Raw genomic sequence first — 18,934 nt, forward strand, 5'->3', positions numbered from 1 at the left:
TACAAATTTGAGCCATACCAACGACTTGAATAAATAACTTAAAAAATTTTATACCTTAACTCTTAAAACAAAAAAAAACAACTTCTGCGTTTTAATAATTCAAATTTTCCATAAAGAATCAAACATTTTCCCAAGAAATAAAAAATCGTTAATGAAACAGCATTTCAAAACACATTATTTACATATTTGTATGAACACTACTTTGGTGGTCTAACTAACTTTTTCTTTTATACAAATAATTAAGTTAAAAAACATGGCATTAATGGAAAAACAAATAAATAATTTGAATTAATTTATATATAAATAATACATCATATTTATTTTGTTATCTATACAGATATATTTCACAAAAATAGAAAATGGGCTGAAAATAGCTATGTGTTTGTAAAATTTGGTTTTCAAACAAAAACATAAAAATTTTCACCGCATATCTAGTACAAGTACATCGATTATTTTCCACAGTATGTCAATATTTCTATTTCCTTTTCAATTAATTTTAAAAGAAAAAGATCAAGAAGTAACGTGGGCAACCGGTAGGACATTTGTGCCTTTCGCTAAAAATTGTGTACTTTTAATAAAACGATTTAAAAAAAAAAAAACTATTGACTTTGATCGTTTTCGACTTTATGACCTTCCGCATGAAATTTAGAACCCCAAATTCATCAAATTTTAAACTGCAATAGCTCATTTGAAAATTTGTACTTTCTAGTTTTGGAATTTATTACTCCAAAATTTATATCACCCTTTTCCGCCCTGTTCTGAGAGTTGAAGGTATGAGAAATGTTATCTCTAAATTTTATATGAAGTTTAAAAGCGTATCAAACTTTTTAAATTCTTTCACATCAAATCCTTCAAAGGACACTCAAAAATGTGTTTATTTTATTAAAAATGAGCTTTAGAAAATTCCTGAACGAGCTTTTTGAACAAAGATATTCGTTTTCCAAACAAAATTGACAATTATGTATTTAAAATCTGAACCTTCTGAAATAATCATCGCACTGAAATTTGTCTCATATCATTCGAGAACTTTAACTACCTTCTGTTAAGCTTTTGAATATTGAAATAAAAAGAATTATACTTCAGTTAAAGGAATTATACTGTGTTCAGATTTCAGATTTTAAGCGCAATGTTTTATAAGAAAGTGACTAAATATAGTAAGATAAATCTTGTTTGAAAAGGGAAAGAGGAAAATCTTAAATTAGAAGGTTAATACTTACAAAAAGCATTTTAAAAAACGAATCGATTGGCAGAAATTGAATGCAAAGTTTTGTTTATAATTGTCTTGTCACTATAAAAATTCACTAAGATTCTATAAGAAATTTTTTTTAAAGAAAAAACTTCCTTCTGTCAAATTTTTCTCCTACCCCTTCGTTAGTTTTTTACATCAGGGGAAGATCCGATACTTTTTGAAAAGCCTGTATAATAAGAACGAGATACAATAATGAGAGTAATAAGAAAAACACCTTTGCATTAAGTATTGCGCATCATACTGCTTCTTTTCTTTTAGTAAACTTTTAAAATTTTTGCTTTTTTCTTGCTTGGTTTACGAGATATTAAAATGATATTTAACAACATGGAAATCGTATTAAACCGTGTGTTTAATTTATTTAATAGAAATTTAATGACAAATTTAACGAAAAATTAAATAATTTATTATAAAATTAATATAAAGCACCATTTTTCATCGTCAATTTTGGAAATATTTTATTGGAAATAATTTTCTGTATAGATTTTCAGTATTTTTAAATCACAAAACTAAATTTATGAAAAAAAATTTCATCTAACAGTGATTATTATTTTTGAATGTTTTAGAATATTTATAGACATTTTTAAATAAGTGGTCCATGTAATTCTAAATCTAAAGCACTTTTATTTAAATATTAAACTTCAAATATATTTTATAAGTCTTATTTATCGAAAACTAATCACTATTAGTATGGTGAAAAATCGGTGCACTTTTTAGAATGAAATAATTATTATCGTATAGACGCTGTTCCTGTTTCAGTAGAGGGTTTATTTGGAACTGATCTAAAGGCGAGAAATATAGCTGTGTACAAATTTCAGCTTTCTATATTTCAACGGTTTTGAATTGATATCAGATAATGTATATTTATTGGACATCAATAAAGACCGGATTCTAAGCAAGACATCAATGAATGTTTTAAGCAGCAAAATAAATAATACGGGCCGGGCCAGTCACTGGGCTTTGAATTTTCTTGGTTTTTTGTCTAATATGATTTAAAGCTACAAATTCCAACTAAAAATATTGGTAATTAAATTATATTTCTCAATATATACATTCTCAAAATATATAAGTTGCGTTATTGCCTTATTGGTAAACATTTAAAAAAAGAATTTTCCCTTATGCTTGCCTTTAACAGAAACTTTGAATACTTAGAAGCCGTTCTTTATTGATCAAATGTATTTTAGATTGGACTTATTTTTAAAATTCACTGTTAAATGATTGGTGTAGTATATTTAAGTACTAATATATAAAAAAATACTAAGTACACAAAGTACCTACTACAAGTTAAATTACAAATTACTAATTATATTTTAGTTTATATCTAGTTTTTTTCTATAATTTTAATGAGGTTTTGAATTTTGTGTTTTTCTAAAGGTACATTATTTATTATTATTATTTCTATATTTTAAATGTTTGTATTATTCCAAAAAAATATCCTTTTTTGTGAGGTATTTTTTGTATTTACAATTAAATTTTTTATTTTAAATTTTTATGTATGAATTATCAGTGAAATTAAATATTAACAATGAATATAAAAGAAATTTTTCAGGATTATATTTAATAACGATCTTTTTATATTTAAACGGTGATCTTATTTCCGCTTCGAGCTTTGGACTAGTGTAATTAAATTTGTACTGAATTCCTTCGGAATTTCTATCTTTCGTACAATATGCCCCAAAACTAAAATGTTTAAGTTAAATTACAAAAAAACTAAATCTTTTTCGACGAAATTGGTTCAAGTTAAAAAGATTCCATTCACTGACTAATACGTTCCAAAACATACCATTTTGAAAATATTTATTGATTGCATTAGAAAAAAAATATCTAAAAAATATTATAAAGGATAATTCAACTAGAGAGAAATGAGGATAGGAAAAGCTCAATTTTATCAAAATAAAGGCTTATCAGTTATACCAAACATTCAAGAAAACAAAGTAAAACTGAAAAGTTCAGATCAAAGTCGTTCGAAAATCCAGATAACGCTCAAACAATGAGCGTCATATTTAATATCTCTATTTTAGTTCATTTTGGATTGTACCCGCGAATTAGCTTCGGTAAATCCGACGTTAGGACGTTAATACAAACACTGGACAAATATCTATTACCAATCACCGAAGTTGCCTCGTGTAATTTTTTGTTAATTCTGTTCCCGAAAGTAAATTCAAGAACTCCGAGGCCTAGAAAAACGGCATGATACTTCAAACTATCCAAACTATCAATACTTCTTTAAGAGAACAGTTTTTTTGTTCGGAGTACTTTTTAAAAGCCTCGAACAACAGGCATAAATCAATTCATTTCTCTCTTCAATGTTATGTAACAGTATTCGAACTATTTTTGCACTATCTCATATTTGAATCAAATGATTAATTTATAATGCTTTGTAAACTCTTTCACTAACTCTCTAGCTCAAAACTACTATGTATTATGTCTCAGAATGTAAACAAACATAAAAAATAAAGTTAAGTAAAAAAATCTTTACAAAATCCTAGTAATACAAAAATAAATTTAAGGTCCTATTTGAAAATTTAAAAGTATATTTACATAAAATTTGCTTAATTTTAAATAATATATTTGTTGAGTAAATTTAAAATAAGCGATTTTATTATTTATGAAATTCAGCAATACATAAACGACACGACCATGATCCCTCTGGTGGTGAAGATAACGGTGGATTTAAACAGTACATATGGTAGCCACGATCACAATCGTCACAAAATAGTAATTGATCCTGTAATACAAGTTTTATTCTATATAAATATTTATTTAGGCATTTGATGATCATTTAAATTTAAATGATTGTTTTTTTTTTTTTTTTTTTTAAAGAATAATTATAAGCTCTCATTGGAACATGTGTTCCAATAGGAAATTTATTATGGTGACTCACTAGTGTTTTTTACGGTCCATATCACCCATTTAAAACTGGAGAAATGGGGATTTCAAAAAAGTAAATGAGTTTTTTCTAATAAATCAGATGTGCTCTATCTAATTTCAATATTCTTAGCTTCCGGTGTCAGTCGGAAATTGGAAGTTTTGGTTGGAAGCTCATTTTTTAAAGGGAACAGTATTTTTTTTATTACGGGTTCATTTTTTTTCAAAAAATATATGTATAAAACTCTTGTATCAAACATATTTTGGAAAATGTAATAAATTTGGAAAAATTGAGAGTATTTTTCATCACTCACGTCATCTGTTGGAAATGAATGATTTTTTTACATTCTAATTTTCTTCGACCAGAATCTCTGCCCGAATAGAAAAAGAAAATATTTGCATACGTAAGAGTCCTCGATATATAAGAAATTTGTTTTTATGTGTTTGAAATAATCTCTTATCTAGTTAAGAATAGATTTTGAATCGATATTGCAATAAAAATTTCTGCAATAAAAAAGTTTCATTTGAAAACCACTTTCATTTTGAATCTCCTACTTTCGACATGCACACAAAATTGAATATATCATCATTAGACAGGCAGTGTTCACTTGATTTATAAGAAACTATTACTTCTTTGAAATTAGAATTACTTAAGCTTTTAAACTAATGAAATGCATAAGTATATTATATAAAATAATAAATTTTCAACAATAATACTTACATCGTTGTCGGATGTACCACAAATTGAACAGCATTTACATTCAATACATTGCCATCTATACTTACGAACAGATATAATCATATTTGCTGTGAACTGTAAACAGGTTGGATGTCCTGTAACAAATCGAAAAACCATAATTATGAGCCATAACCTACAACAGTTCACTATAGTTCTCACGAACTTTTTCACGCTACAACATAAACTTTTCCAAATATTATATTATTTTCAACTATTTGTGAACATTGATCTTGATATATTTACTTGATTTAATGAGTTTGACAAAAAATAAAATGACATAAACACATAGATAAAATCGCAAACATAAGACTTTATTTGTAGAAAATTGTCTCAGTAATAATTTATAACTGTCGATAATTCTCCCGTTATTGAGATCTTACCGTATTACACGACATAGGAAACATATTTCGCGACATTTGAACCTCGGGAAAACAAAAAAAAATCAAAAATATTTCAGATCCCTAGATTGTAACAATAAGCTTTTTTCGACGAATGCATATTTTTTAGAATGACACTTTATACTAATTGTTTTCTTTTCAAATTAATTAATCAAAACATTTTTACTGTCTCGCGTAAAATAGAATTCAATAAATGGTGTATAAAACCGTGCCGAAGAACAGTGAATTTCCAAGTGATTTTTACTCAAACAAAAAATAAATAAAACGTACAAATTATGTACAAAATTTATTAGTTAAAACCTACTTAGTGCGTTTCACTAGTCCTCAGCACTTGTTTTTTAATAAAATAAAAAACAAGTTATTTTGTATTAACAATTATTTATTTATTGCACTTCAGTTATTATATAAAACAAATGATGTATATATATTATTACTTCTTGGAAACTAACTGTTCTTTGGGAAAAAATTTTTTTAGAATTTCTCTATATCATTTACAAACTTATTTAACAGTTAAATAAAATTAACAGCAAATATATAAATTTTAACAACAAATAAAAACAAATTTATTAATTTCATTAAATTTTGGCATAACCACAAAAATATATTTTTAAAAATCACGTTTAGATTAGATCAATTTAATATAAAGTCTCATCAAACTGGACTAAAAAATCTGATATTTGAAAAAAATATTATAAATATGTTAACTTTTACATAAAATAAAAATATATATCTGTAATTCTTGTAATAATAATGAAACGAGAATACAGTGATGAATTTCATTTATCAAGTTTTTAAATAATGATTTCGATTCAACTTATAAAGGTGAAAATGAAATCAAGTTATGAATTAATTCTATCTTTCTCAAAGTGGGCTAGAGTCCTACAGGTAACGCTAATTTGTATAAGATTAATGTAATAGGATAATATAACACCCTTTGGAGGTGTTGAAAAATAATTGATTCTCGAAGTGGGCGGTAGACGAAATAGTTTGAGAATCTCTGGATTAATGCTGAGCGTTTCAACTTTAAATACCGCGCTATAGTCTTCACTTCTCCTGCCCTCACTTGTCTCACCTTTTGTTCACAATTTCATGGGTTTTCATTTTTTAGTGCGAAACCCTAGTTTTTTGGAAAATAAAATTTTGCTATCAATGTAGCATTCTATATTGGATTCAAAAATAACGAATTTTAATACAAACTTTTTGATTTTTAAGAAAAAAGTAATATTAATATAAACTGTTCAAAATCCAGACTCAAAATTTCGCCCATAGTTCTGCATAGCCCGTTACGTATTTTTGCATCCTGTATACTACGTTCATCTTGTTAAAAAGGTTTTATATAATCTGCTTATGACTATTTCACTACAAAATCGTAACTACACATTATCAATTAATGCAATTCATCACTGACTTTCCGAATATATTCCGAATTCTTTTTAATTGAATTTAATACTAGTAACACAATCATTAATCCAAAATTAAAATGATAAATATATATTTTGAACCTAAATTTGTTATAATAAATACACTCGTCATTCCATTTTTCCTAAAGTAAATAACGAAAATCATTTTTTTAAACCGCCTTTCACCACAAACAAAGCATTCACACTTTGCAAAGTACTTTCCTTCAATTATTCGAGTTCAGTTTATATTAATTCGAGTTTAATTTAGTTTAAAATCAAATCTAGAACCTTGTTTTTAGGTAGGTTATTTGGTGAAGCAAATACAGTAGTGGTCTTAATTTGTTTGTTTGGCTTTGAAAAAAATTTCTATGTTGCCAATCTTTATACAGTTGATAGGAAACTGATAATGGAAAGTATCTTTCCTGTTCTTAGTAACAATTACATTTACAGATATCTAGTATTGCAGATATTTGTAAATGTAATAAATGCAGTATCTAAAATTGGAATGCAAAATTTATTATTCATTTATTCATTTTAATTTATTTTTCATTTAATTTGAACTGGAGATAAGGCAATTTGTTGGCAGTGTAATTTTTAATTGCATTATAATTTCTTCTTATTTTTTTTTAAATTTGTACTAAATTCAATTTTTGCGTTGTTAATGATTTCTATAAAATTCATGCTTTATGGTCAAAATGTACATTAATAAATATTTATTTGGCCCCAATATATTAATTATATATTTTTTAACTTATTTTAATAATTAAGGTTAATATGTTAATAATTTTTGTGAGTTCTTATTTCATAGTTATGATATTTTTCTGCATCAACGTTAGAGAGAGTATTCATAAATTTTCGTAAATATATTTTCGAAAAACTAAATAACTCGATTGCTAATTTTAAAGAAATTCAGAATTAAACAATGTTTTAAAAAATTCAACAATTAACTTCAGGCGCTTATACACAGTTTGAATCGAACAACTTCTTTGTACACGGCGGAGCGAATTTAAAGGACGATTCATTAATTACGTAAGCACGATTTTGGCGATTTATGCCCTTTCTTTTCTCGCAGTTTTTCCATACTTGAAGCAATGCATCGTTAACATACATCACAGACAATTCTAAAGAGTAATTTCGCTAAATTAATTTCACTTAAAAAACTCCCATTACAGTATATTCGTTTGTAGCCTGAAAATAAGAGTTCAAACTCTGCGAGAGATTCAGTGTTCGATTCCTACGCGAAATCGTATATGTTCGATACTCTACTTTTTAAAAAAGAGTATTTATTTAATTAAAACTTTCGTAATTTTGATTTAGTTATTATATTATTTACAATTATCTCTCCCTTCTATGAATTTTTATCGCAAATAAATATGATTTACAAATTAATACTTTGAATTTTTATCAAAAATTATGATTATTATGGAAATATATTCCAAGAACTCGAAAAACAAAATTACTTCCATACTTTGTATAAATCGAGTAATAAACTTTAATTCTTACAAATTTTGAGTAAAAACTATTCAATAATTTTTTCTTATTGATTTCAAATAAAATTCCCTACATAAAAATTTGAAAAATGATTATTAACTTAAACTACAGTCTAACTGATTGAGCATTTTGACTAACTTCTTGTCGTTATTTAACGACGATCACTGACTAGCATTAATTCAAACATAATATGACTTTCCCACACTTATTTAACATAGTTTTAATTTTTTATTTATTCACTCCATCAGTCTCTTAATTTTCAAATTTGGATTTGGTTTTTTGTATTTAAGACTGTAGTATTACAATTTTGATTACCATAATAGATCTAGAGCCAGTGTACATTTTTACCAACTCTTTTTTATCAGTCAGAAATTTGAGGAGCTGTAGTCACAATCATATCAACTGTACTACTATTTTCTCGTTTGATAACAAGGAGTAGCCCTGAGAGCGCTTGAGTTGCCGACTCTTATATAACTACTGCAGATAAATAGACAAGAAACTTTCCCCCTAATGACGAGGGAGATGTTAAATGCCTTGTTAATAAAATGACTTAAAATGCAAACTGACCCCAGATATATTTATTCAAAAATTAAAAAAAACAAAATACGCAAATCATTTGAAATTATTATTAGTACTTTTATTACCTGATCGTCCACAATCTGAACAAGAAACCAATTCTTCTGAAGTACCGGTCTTTTTATTCTCTTTAGCGTCACCCAAACAGAAATCGCAATATGGACTTGGTGCTGCTTTTTCTTTGCCAGATGTTGCTGGATCATTAATTATACTACCAGCACTTGTTTGTGCCGAATTACTGTTTGATCCACTATCTGGCGTTTTAATTCGTTCACTAGGCAATCCTGGATTCGAGTTTGATCCAACACTATGGTTGGAATTCGAATCAGATGTGTTCGGTGGTCCAATTTTACGTTCTGGTACTAAAACAGGCATTGGTGGATCATCAGGATTGTTGGATGATGTTGATGCTGTTATTGGTGGATTAGGTGGTAAGGAAGGTGGAGCTTGATTTCCAGATAAAATATGCATTGATGGATTATTAGGTTGACGTCCACGTCCTCGGCCAGTGGTTTGTGGTGTTCCTGAAAATGCTTGTGTTATTAATTTGCCTTTTTTACAAGAATTTCATCAATTTTTATGTTAAAAAAGATGAAGCTCTAAGGTATGGAAAAGTGTTTAAGCATTAAAACTTTATATTTTAATATTTTATGTAGAAAAGATTGTATAAAATTTTTCTTGTGATTAAGCTCATTTAAATCAAAATTACCTTCCCGTAAAACTATTTGAGAAATATTTTTTTATTAAAGAAAAAAACTTAGGAGAAAGTAATTTTTGAAAATAAATTTTGAATAAGCTAAAAACTGAGTGAATTGAAAAATTAAATACCGAAACAAAAAATACATTCATGCTTGAAACTTTCATCAACTAATTATAAAATCGTATCAAAATCAAAAAGCGTTAAAAAAATATAGGTGCCCGAGGCTACATTTTAGTAGCTTGAGAGGATCAGATATTTAGTGCACTCGTTAGATTAAAAGTTAGTATAAAACAATTGCAGATAACAACTAAAAGAATAATTTTAGTATTCTGCATATGTTTATCTATAACATTTTTATTTTCTAAAATTACAAATCAAACAAATCAAAATACGATCTAGTTGTTAAAAAGCGATCTTAAATAAATTAAATAAAAAAATCAAAATACACGACAAAATAACCGATTGAAATCGTGACAACGGGCAATAATTATCAATCAGAATTTTAATCTGAGATGTCATATTTGAGTTTAGAAAATTTGCCAATTATGTGTCATGCGTTTGTTGAAAACTTTACAAAATCAACTTATTACGTTACAAAATTTAAAAGCAGAAAATTATTAATAAAAAAAAAAAAAAAAAAAAAAATTATGATGAAGTACAGCTGTGTTTGATTTTAAATAGTTGATTAAATTTCGAGCACCAATATATTCAAATTAAATACGGGTTGCTAATGCAGATCAAGATAATCAAAAATACATTTTTTTTCGAAATATCTTCTTTGATCTGGATTAGCGCAATATTATTTTAGAGAATCGTAAATTAGTAGCTGAAATTTATTATAGTATCAATATCTAGCTGGAAAATGAATATTTAACTACCATTGGAGCCACACATATAAAATCCACACATATATGAATTTTTTCCGGATCGCAAATTTAATCCGACCGTCATTTGTATTAGAAAGTAGAAACGAAACTGGAAATGGGATACAAACTAGCCCCTTTAGCTTGAAAAAGATTTCCATTTTATCATCTCTAAAAAAATTTATTTATAAAAATTCCATCGTGAATTTTGTTTTTAAGATGAAACGAAACTGTTAAACAAAGTTTTTTATAGATAATATTTAAGACATTTTTACGTGTTTGATAAATTCGCTGTGAATTCAATGTAAGAGATGAAAATTCGTACACCATTGGGTATTTTAAATGAAATTTATTTTTCGAATTTCTTAACAAAACATGAAAAAAAAAACGTGAGCGAGATGACAAAAAGTGAAATTAAAATTAAAATCGGCGAAGAAATACGGATGATATAAGCATTTTAAAATAGGATAATAGAGAGATCCAAGCAGAACAATGACGCCAGTGTCTCTATCAGCCATATGCTATAATATAGCTACATATGGTATACCATAGCTACTCCATGTTAAATTCTGTTTTGCTAGAATGAGATAAAAACAAAACTTTGATGGCTTTTATCTTGGTTGTTTTTATAGTTATTTGAAAAAAAAAAATTTTCTCGGCTGTTTGTTACATGAATAAGTTTTTAATAAAGCAAGAAAAAAATCGTGCAAATACCCAAAGTTTTGTACACTTGATCATTGATATAAGAAAATGACGATCAGATTAAATTTTGGCATCCAAATTGCTATTTCTCGAAATAATCATTTGTGAGAAGTATCAAATTATGTTAAAACTGTTGGTTGAACAAGTCCTACCAATTTGAAATGTGTGCCGTTTAAGTAGTAATTAACAAAAGCTAGATACCAATCTATAATGATTATAAAAATAGTATTTTGTGCAAGCGATTCTATTAAATAAAAAATTATATTTATCTTTAAAAAAAGGTAGATTTCACAGATTGACAGCGTATGTATCTCAAAAAGAAAAACCTGTTAAGTAAGTTACTATAAGAGATATTTTATATAGTGCTCTGCCATTTGGATTTATTCTTTTCCACAAATAAGTAATTTAGTACAAGTCTCTACGACCTAGTTTGAAAGACAGAGTTTAAATATTTGTTAAAATGATAAAATCAAAATTTTATTGTTTCTTAATACCTATTGAGTTATCAAAGATAAATTATTAAACGTAACTTTTTTTATTTGAAATAAAATTTCAAATTTATCCCGATACCTAGTCATCGTCAATCTGACTTGAATTTCATACTGATGATGACTACATTGTAATTGAAATACTTTTAAATAATACAAAAAGATGATTCAGTCTTTGGGGTGGATTAAATTTTAATTCATATTTATATTTAAACATATTAAAATCTCTCTATCTTTGGAACTTTAGAATACTACATAATTTTTTCGTAAAAAATTCAATTTCCAACAAGTTTCATTTATAACCTTTCTTTTTTTAAAGATAATATAAATTTTTTGAATTATGAAACTACAATAATAAAATAAAAATACCAGACGTTGGATGATTTAGAAAAGTAACATAGCTGTCTTGATAAACAGAATTGCTTGAAGTTGAGGAGGTAGAACTAGCATCAGGCCCCTGTAGAGATTGTCCTGGCCCACCCATTGATGCGGCCGTGGCAGATGTTGATGGGAGAACAGATGGGAGTAAAGGAGCATTGCCTGGGGGTTGTGGAGATGGTACTTGATTTGGTGTATGTACCCGTAAACTGGGTGAATCACGGGAATTTTCATCAGAATTTGGTGGATCACGATGGGAATGAGTGTAATGATAAGTGAGACCTGGGCGTGTTTTATAGCGAGCACTGCACACTGGAAATGTAGTATGCAAATGTTACAAAATAATTCCTTTTTTTAACAAATTTTAATTTGTTAAAATATTATTTCTCCTAAGTGTAAATAAGCTCTAATAAAATTTTAATGATTTAAGGTAATTTAACTAAATTGAAATTAACCGAATAAATTTTGATTAAAACTACCTTGAAATTTTAATGGAATAATTTTGCTTAAATTTTACGAGCTTAATTACCTTAAATGATTATAGTTTATATTCTATTGAAATTGTTAATAATTTAATTTTATACAATAGTAGAACATTGATCATAATCGAATGGTCTATAAAGCATATTAAAATTAACAAAAAATAGTTTTCAGCCTCTTAAAAATATGATATAGGACTCATTTGATTCTTGATGCATAGATGGATAATGTAAATTTAAAATATCGCAATGTTTTAAAATATTTTCATAAGAAGTATCTACGAAACCAAACGATTTTAGATACTTTTGTTTAACAATTGCATCTCCTTCCAAATGCATAAATACTGAATTTATGTAAATGTTTAAGTCCGTTCGGAGCAACTTGAACGCGAGTTGTTCTATGAATATATATTAACTGTAATTAAGAGTTATGAAAAAAATGTGTTTCTTTTATTTTTTTGATTTATGAAACTTTTCTTTTTTCAAATCAACAAATTAACATGGTGCGTCTTTGCGTCTTCCTATTTTGTATCTAAAAAGTCTTCCATCAAATTTTTAAAAAAACTTAACTATTTTCCCTTAAAACTGATTATTTTTGAGATGCTTATCAGTTTAAAAATTTTAATAAGAAAATATAAAGTAGAATTAACATAATTTCTACTTAATTAAAGTAAAATAAAGCTCCAATAGATCAATTATTTAACTAAACGAGCACGTTGGTTTTTTACTACAGTAAATCTAGCTAAAAATGTGTTTCTGTCTCCTTTATAAGATTTATGTAATCAAAGCAGAAAAAAGTGAGAATAATTTATCTAGATTTGTCGTATATTAATTGATCAAGCTTTGTAAAATTACTACTACTCGTTAGTTTAATATTAAGTTGAAAATTTTTGAAGTGTAAATCATACCAATTTCAAAACTTGACTACTAATTAATTTTTGCATGTTTACAAAAATCATGCATGTTGATCTTTTTAATTATTCACAAAAACCAAAATAATATTATACAAGCTTAAATAAGCTGGCATTATAAAAGCAACAATTACTTTTTCAAATAAAAAATTATCTTTCTACTAGAGCATGTTATTTGCAACTGCGCTTGTACTATAAAAAATCCGTAGATTAAATATTGAATTGAGTCTTTTTTGCAATAAAATTTTTACAATCAATTTATATTTCTAATATTCTATCTACGAATCTTGACATAACCTTGAATCGAAGTATTGATGGATGCTATACTATAGTTTAATAATCCGAGCGGTTTGCAAGCGAAGGTTGAAAATGTGCTTAGTCAAAGATTATTTTGAATTCATTAAGTTCATATATTCGCCGTGTGTCAATATATGTGAATAAATCAAATTTTTAGTGTAATTTATTTAAATTTACCCATTTCAATTCGTTAAATCCTTTGACTTAAATGCAAAAAATTAAAAGCTACAATTTTTACTACAGAAACCGAATGAGGACAACTAGTTCTATAAATGTGCACAAATAATAAATAAACAAATAATAAATTTATAATGAATATGGATTAGATAAAGCAATTTTTAAAGAAAATATTTATTTTGTACACCTCAATTATAAAACTAAATTTTAGAATCAATCAACAGGGTGAACCAACTTATAACAGCAAGACTTGAAGATTGCCAAAACACTACAAAAATCTGCATTAAGTTATTGTATTTGCAATATTCTGAAAGACGCTTTCTCGGCTATAAATATATTACAAAATTGTTATTATTTTAACGATATCTACCATTTGATGAAATCCTGCTGTTATAACTTGGACCACCCCTTGATTCTAAGCTATAATTACCATAATAAAGCATCTCAATACTTAACTACATCTACTATAATATTTTGAAAAGAAATTTTTATAATTAAATTTAAAGCCTGTAATTATTTTGTTTCTTTTCTGAACATGATGAGTATTAAAACTTTAAGAATGACTAATCACACTCTTCACTTTGGCTTTTACTTAATTTGCATACTTAAAAACCTAAAATATTTCTACAAAATGTGCAAAACGGAACAAAAAAAAAGTATACAGAAAAATAAATTAAGACAAAATAAAACTTTGTAATTACTCTTTATGTTCAAAAACATTATAAAATAAAAATATTTTTGTAACAATTTCGTGATTAATTATTGCCCATATAAAACTGATAATAGGGGAACCCAAGAGGAGATTTGTGCAGTAACTTTAGCGCGTCCTAGATATGAGGGGAAGCGCGTAAAACAGATGGTCAGATTAGAAAAAAAAATGCGATATGTGAATTAACTCGAGCGCGTCAGATTTAGATATGGTGGGTTAAATACATGCACATTTAAATAATGTACATTTCAATAATCTGATGATTTTGGCGTGACGCAAGGAAATAGGAATTTTTTAGCATGTAATGAACCCACCATATCTTTATCTGACGCGCTCGAGTTAATTGCCCTACGCGCGTCCCCTTATATTTAGGGCTAATATTTGGCGGAGGTACTAAGGAAGATCCAAGGAACCCCTCATATGTTAATCCGGCGCGGTCGAGTTACTACTCAAATCCCTTCTTGGGTTCCCCTATTATGAGAAATAAATATTTTACAAATTTATCAACTCTTCTGGTGTTACATAAGATATGTGCCTCTTTTATTTGTTACATTTGCTTTACAACTAACTAATAGTGAATAACTAAAATAAAATTTCGCAATGAATTTGAAGGCAAAAGCGTGCATTTTTCTTATGTTTTATAATCTCAAACGTTTCTTATTTTCCTTCGTATCTATGTTTTATGTGCTGAAATCCATTTTCGAAAGTGCTTGGCTGTAAAGTGCAAAAGATTGTTATAAAGAAACGGAAAAATTGATTTTTTTTTGTTATCAGATACACTTTAGAGCCAAGCACCTTCCGAAATTGGTTTCCGTCTACAAAAATACGTAAGAAAAATTTAGAGCAAGTAATGAACATCCATTGGCTTCGAAAAGTGACTTCGAGTTTACAACATACAGATGACCCATCAAAAATAACAGTTTATTTTTTATAAAAAGGTAGAAACAATTTTTTGAGCAAAACAGATTTTATGTTGAGAGATTGGCAGAATACAAACATACTTATATACCATTAAGATAAATATATAATATATATAACTATTAGTTTAAACAGCTCATTAACACAAATTGACGGTCATGGGAAACTTATGGGAAAACACTTTCAATAGATTCGAATATAGCACCGGTAAATTAAAATAGGTTGTAAGATATGTCCATTGGCTACCATGTCAGAAAAATCAATTACAAATCAGGGGTTCAAAATTCAAAAATAAGCAATAATCCACGTCTTCAAAAGCTCCTTATATCAGCTAAAATATTCCCATTAAGAGAAAAGTCGATCGAAGTTTTATTATTGCACAATAGTGTACGTGGAAATACATTTTCTTCAGTTTTATAGATAGCTCTAATTGGGAATAAAATTGGGGGATGAATCTTCTCTTCGGTTCAATATTTTATCATATATGAGCTCTCATAGACGACTGTAATTGACTTTATGTTATTAACCCTTGGTTTATCACCAAAAACAAATTTTATAATATTTCGAACGGTGAATCAAATGCCAAATTCACCCTAGGTGGGTTAGAATTTGTCGGAATTAAATTAAAATCCGAGCGTATATCTTATAAGAAACCTCATTAGAACTGTGCCACGTTCTCTAAAGGAAATAGAGTCGAACAAAAATTACAACCAACTGCCATTTTTGATAGAACATACTGTATAAGAATTAAAACCATATATTTTGAAATCTTGTAATGGAAAATGGACGAATAGACAATTCAACTGTAACTACGAATTTATAAACGTCACAATTGTTATATTACAAGAAATCGTTTCAAATTATTTAAAAATACGTTCACAAATTATTCCTGAAAGATGTAATAGTTATTAAATATAACTTACGATCACAAGCAAATGGTTTATCCGTATCTCCAGGAGTTGGATCGAAATTATAAAGACTACGTTTTCGTCCACGACCTCCACCTTTACCACGACGAGGTGTACTTGGCGAATCCAAACCTCTCTAAACAAATAAATGTATTGGTTAAGGAAGTATTACGTAAGGTTTCTTTGATATAATGGTTACCAGTTTTTAGATGGTTTGAGTTTTTTTTAAATTATTACTATGGGAAAAATTTTGTTTTAAAAGTTTCACTTAAACGTTTTTTTTTTTTAAATATAAATTAAAAAGAGATTTACCTTATAGCCACGCCCCCTTTTCCTTCGTTTTGTATAGCTCTCTTCGTAATCAAAATCAGAATCAGCATCAGGTTCATCATATCCATCCAATTCTAACATATCTGAGTCATCATAGTACCATTCCTGAAAGTAAAACAAACAAAAATTAACACTAAGCTGAAAAGTTTTTAAACTAAGATTTTGATCTGATTCAAAAACGAAACACAAAATGAATAATCAGGAATCCTAACAGAACAATTAATAATCACACTGAGAGTAGCCTTAGTAACTAATAGTCACTAAAACAGAGCCTAGCATTGTTATGAAAAAGAGAAGTCACATTCGGCACTATAACGGGTGTCATAACGAAAGCCTCAAGCCCCTTTTCATTATTAATTATTATAACGTATAATTACCTTTTCTTCCTTTAATTGGCTATCTTTGCTATCAGTATCTTGTAAGGCAGGATTTTCCATCTGAGAAATACTATGCAAATCTCCTTCACCATCTATAAAATCAGTGGCACGAGAAAGAATTCGTGAATTTATTATTAAATATTGTCGTCGTTTTTTCCTCCACCTAAAATCAAACAAAATTAATGAGAATAAATGATACGTTCAAATTAAAAAAAAAGAAAAAAAACAATAATTGATTTACCTTGCTCTAGGATATGTATAAATTTGACCTGGTGCTAAAGGAGGCATTCTTTGTCTACGTGACATCAACAAGGCTGAATGATTTTGTGCAACACCTGTTTGACTGTCCAACCAAGGGATTCTCATACGACGGTCGGCACATAATCGGTTATTATATGATGAGGTACTTTCAATTATTTCACGATATTCACTTGTATTTAGGAAACTGTAACACACAATTAATACAATAAATTAAGTTTTAAGCCATTCCCTAAGATAATTTTACAAATTATTGAAAATAACTGCTTTTTTACCCGACTGCGCGACGCAAAGGCATGATAATGTGTTATATATAGTGTGTCCTCGGACAGAGGTAACTATACTTGTAGATTTCCTTATTTTGCATTTTAAGAAAAAAATCATTCTTCATAAGAAGTTTTGCTTATTATGAAAAGTATGTAGGTATATTTAAAACTTCTTAATAATGTACAGGGTAGCCAAAAATTTGGAATCACTATTTTTATTTTAGGTAAACTACCCTTCTTTTTTATAAGTTGACGAAATGTTAATAAGAAAAGTTACTTGCAATTAACAATTATGACTCTATACAAAATATCAAGAAGATCCGTGTACTTTAATTATAGCATCATTTTTTATTTGAACAAAAGTTCTAATTATAAAAAACGTAAGAAAGAAAATTATAATAAATCAATTAACATGTACTATCCGAGAGTGTATTTTTTTGTGGACTATTGATCATGTGGCAATAATAAAAATTAAATATAGCGACCACCAGACGCAATATTGTGAAAAAGAAAAATGAAAGTCGACAAACTATGTTAAGTATCATTGAATAGCTATTAAATAGACAAATCGATTGATGTAAGAATCATTAAAATCGGCTCACGCTCTTGATTTTTAGAGCGTCACAAAGGGCTAAACATACATACATAGGCTGAAAATAGATATCGGTGGGATTATTCACCCTAATCATCTACTTCAAATTATCTTAACGTGAGACTCACACTAAACATACGATAGTGTCCGAATAACCTCACCCTAAAATATAAAAGGTTAGAGTGCTATCTAAGTTTTAAATCTACTAATTAGAATTATTACCATAGTATACAAAGTGTCCTGAATTCATTATATAAAATAAATATAGGAATACATCAAATATAAATTATCATTATATTTAATCCTTTAATTTATCTACTTGAGCACTTGACAGTATGTATTAAAATGAAGTTGTGAAATCGATAGGTTATATCCTAGATTTACATAAGTTTTTGTTATGATATTTATGTACAAAACTGCCTAAAATACTCATTTATTTTGTTTTTGATGAATTTACCTTGTTTTTCATCGAACAAATGTGAATTGGCATTTATTTGACAAGCATAAAAGCAATCCATGAAATATATAGAATATGTAAAAATATAAACTCTTTCGTAGAAAAAATAATAAGATTAACTTTTATAAGTCATTGTAATTTCAAATACCTTTCTATTTTTTCCAAATTTGATGCAGATGAAGATTGTATTACTGGTTCAACAACAGGCTCTTGCACAGACGCCATTTTACAACAGTCAAAAAACTTTTCGCGTTTCGCCCATAGAAAAATATTGACTTAAATAAAAGTATGTACTCTATAACGGATTTTCCACAACATTGACCATAAAAACTAATAAAAAATTGTTAAGTTATTACACTTACACATTTATAAGACATACTTTTTATAAGGCCATTCTGTTAACTCA

The 18,934-nt window shown here is 27.5% G+C and overlaps 1 protein-coding gene across 1 annotated transcript; it reads right to left on the bottom strand.

Moving 5' to 3' along the window:
• Positions 1–3,740: 3,740 nt before the first annotated feature.
• On the bottom strand, positions 3,741–18,934 carry LOC123292466 (zinc finger protein DPF3-like). Its single transcript, XM_044873144.1, has 9 exons — positions 18,677–18,934; positions 17,197–17,400; positions 16,956–17,118; positions 16,561–16,683; positions 16,264–16,384; positions 11,841–12,161; positions 8,787–9,242; positions 4,836–4,948; positions 3,741–3,974 (listed from the first exon to the last, which is right to left on the bottom strand). Exons 1-9 carry the CDS (start codon positions 18,751–18,753, stop codon positions 3,849–3,851), a joined length of 1,704 nt encoding a protein of 567 aa, XP_044729079.1. The 5' UTR covers positions 18,754–18,934; the 3' UTR covers positions 3,741–3,848.

Source organism: Chrysoperla carnea, chromosome 2, assembly GCF_905475395.1.
Source record: "Chrysoperla carnea chromosome 2, inChrCarn1.1, whole genome shotgun sequence".
NCBI classification, from domain to species: Eukaryota; Metazoa; Arthropoda; class Insecta; order Neuroptera; family Chrysopidae; genus Chrysoperla; species Chrysoperla carnea.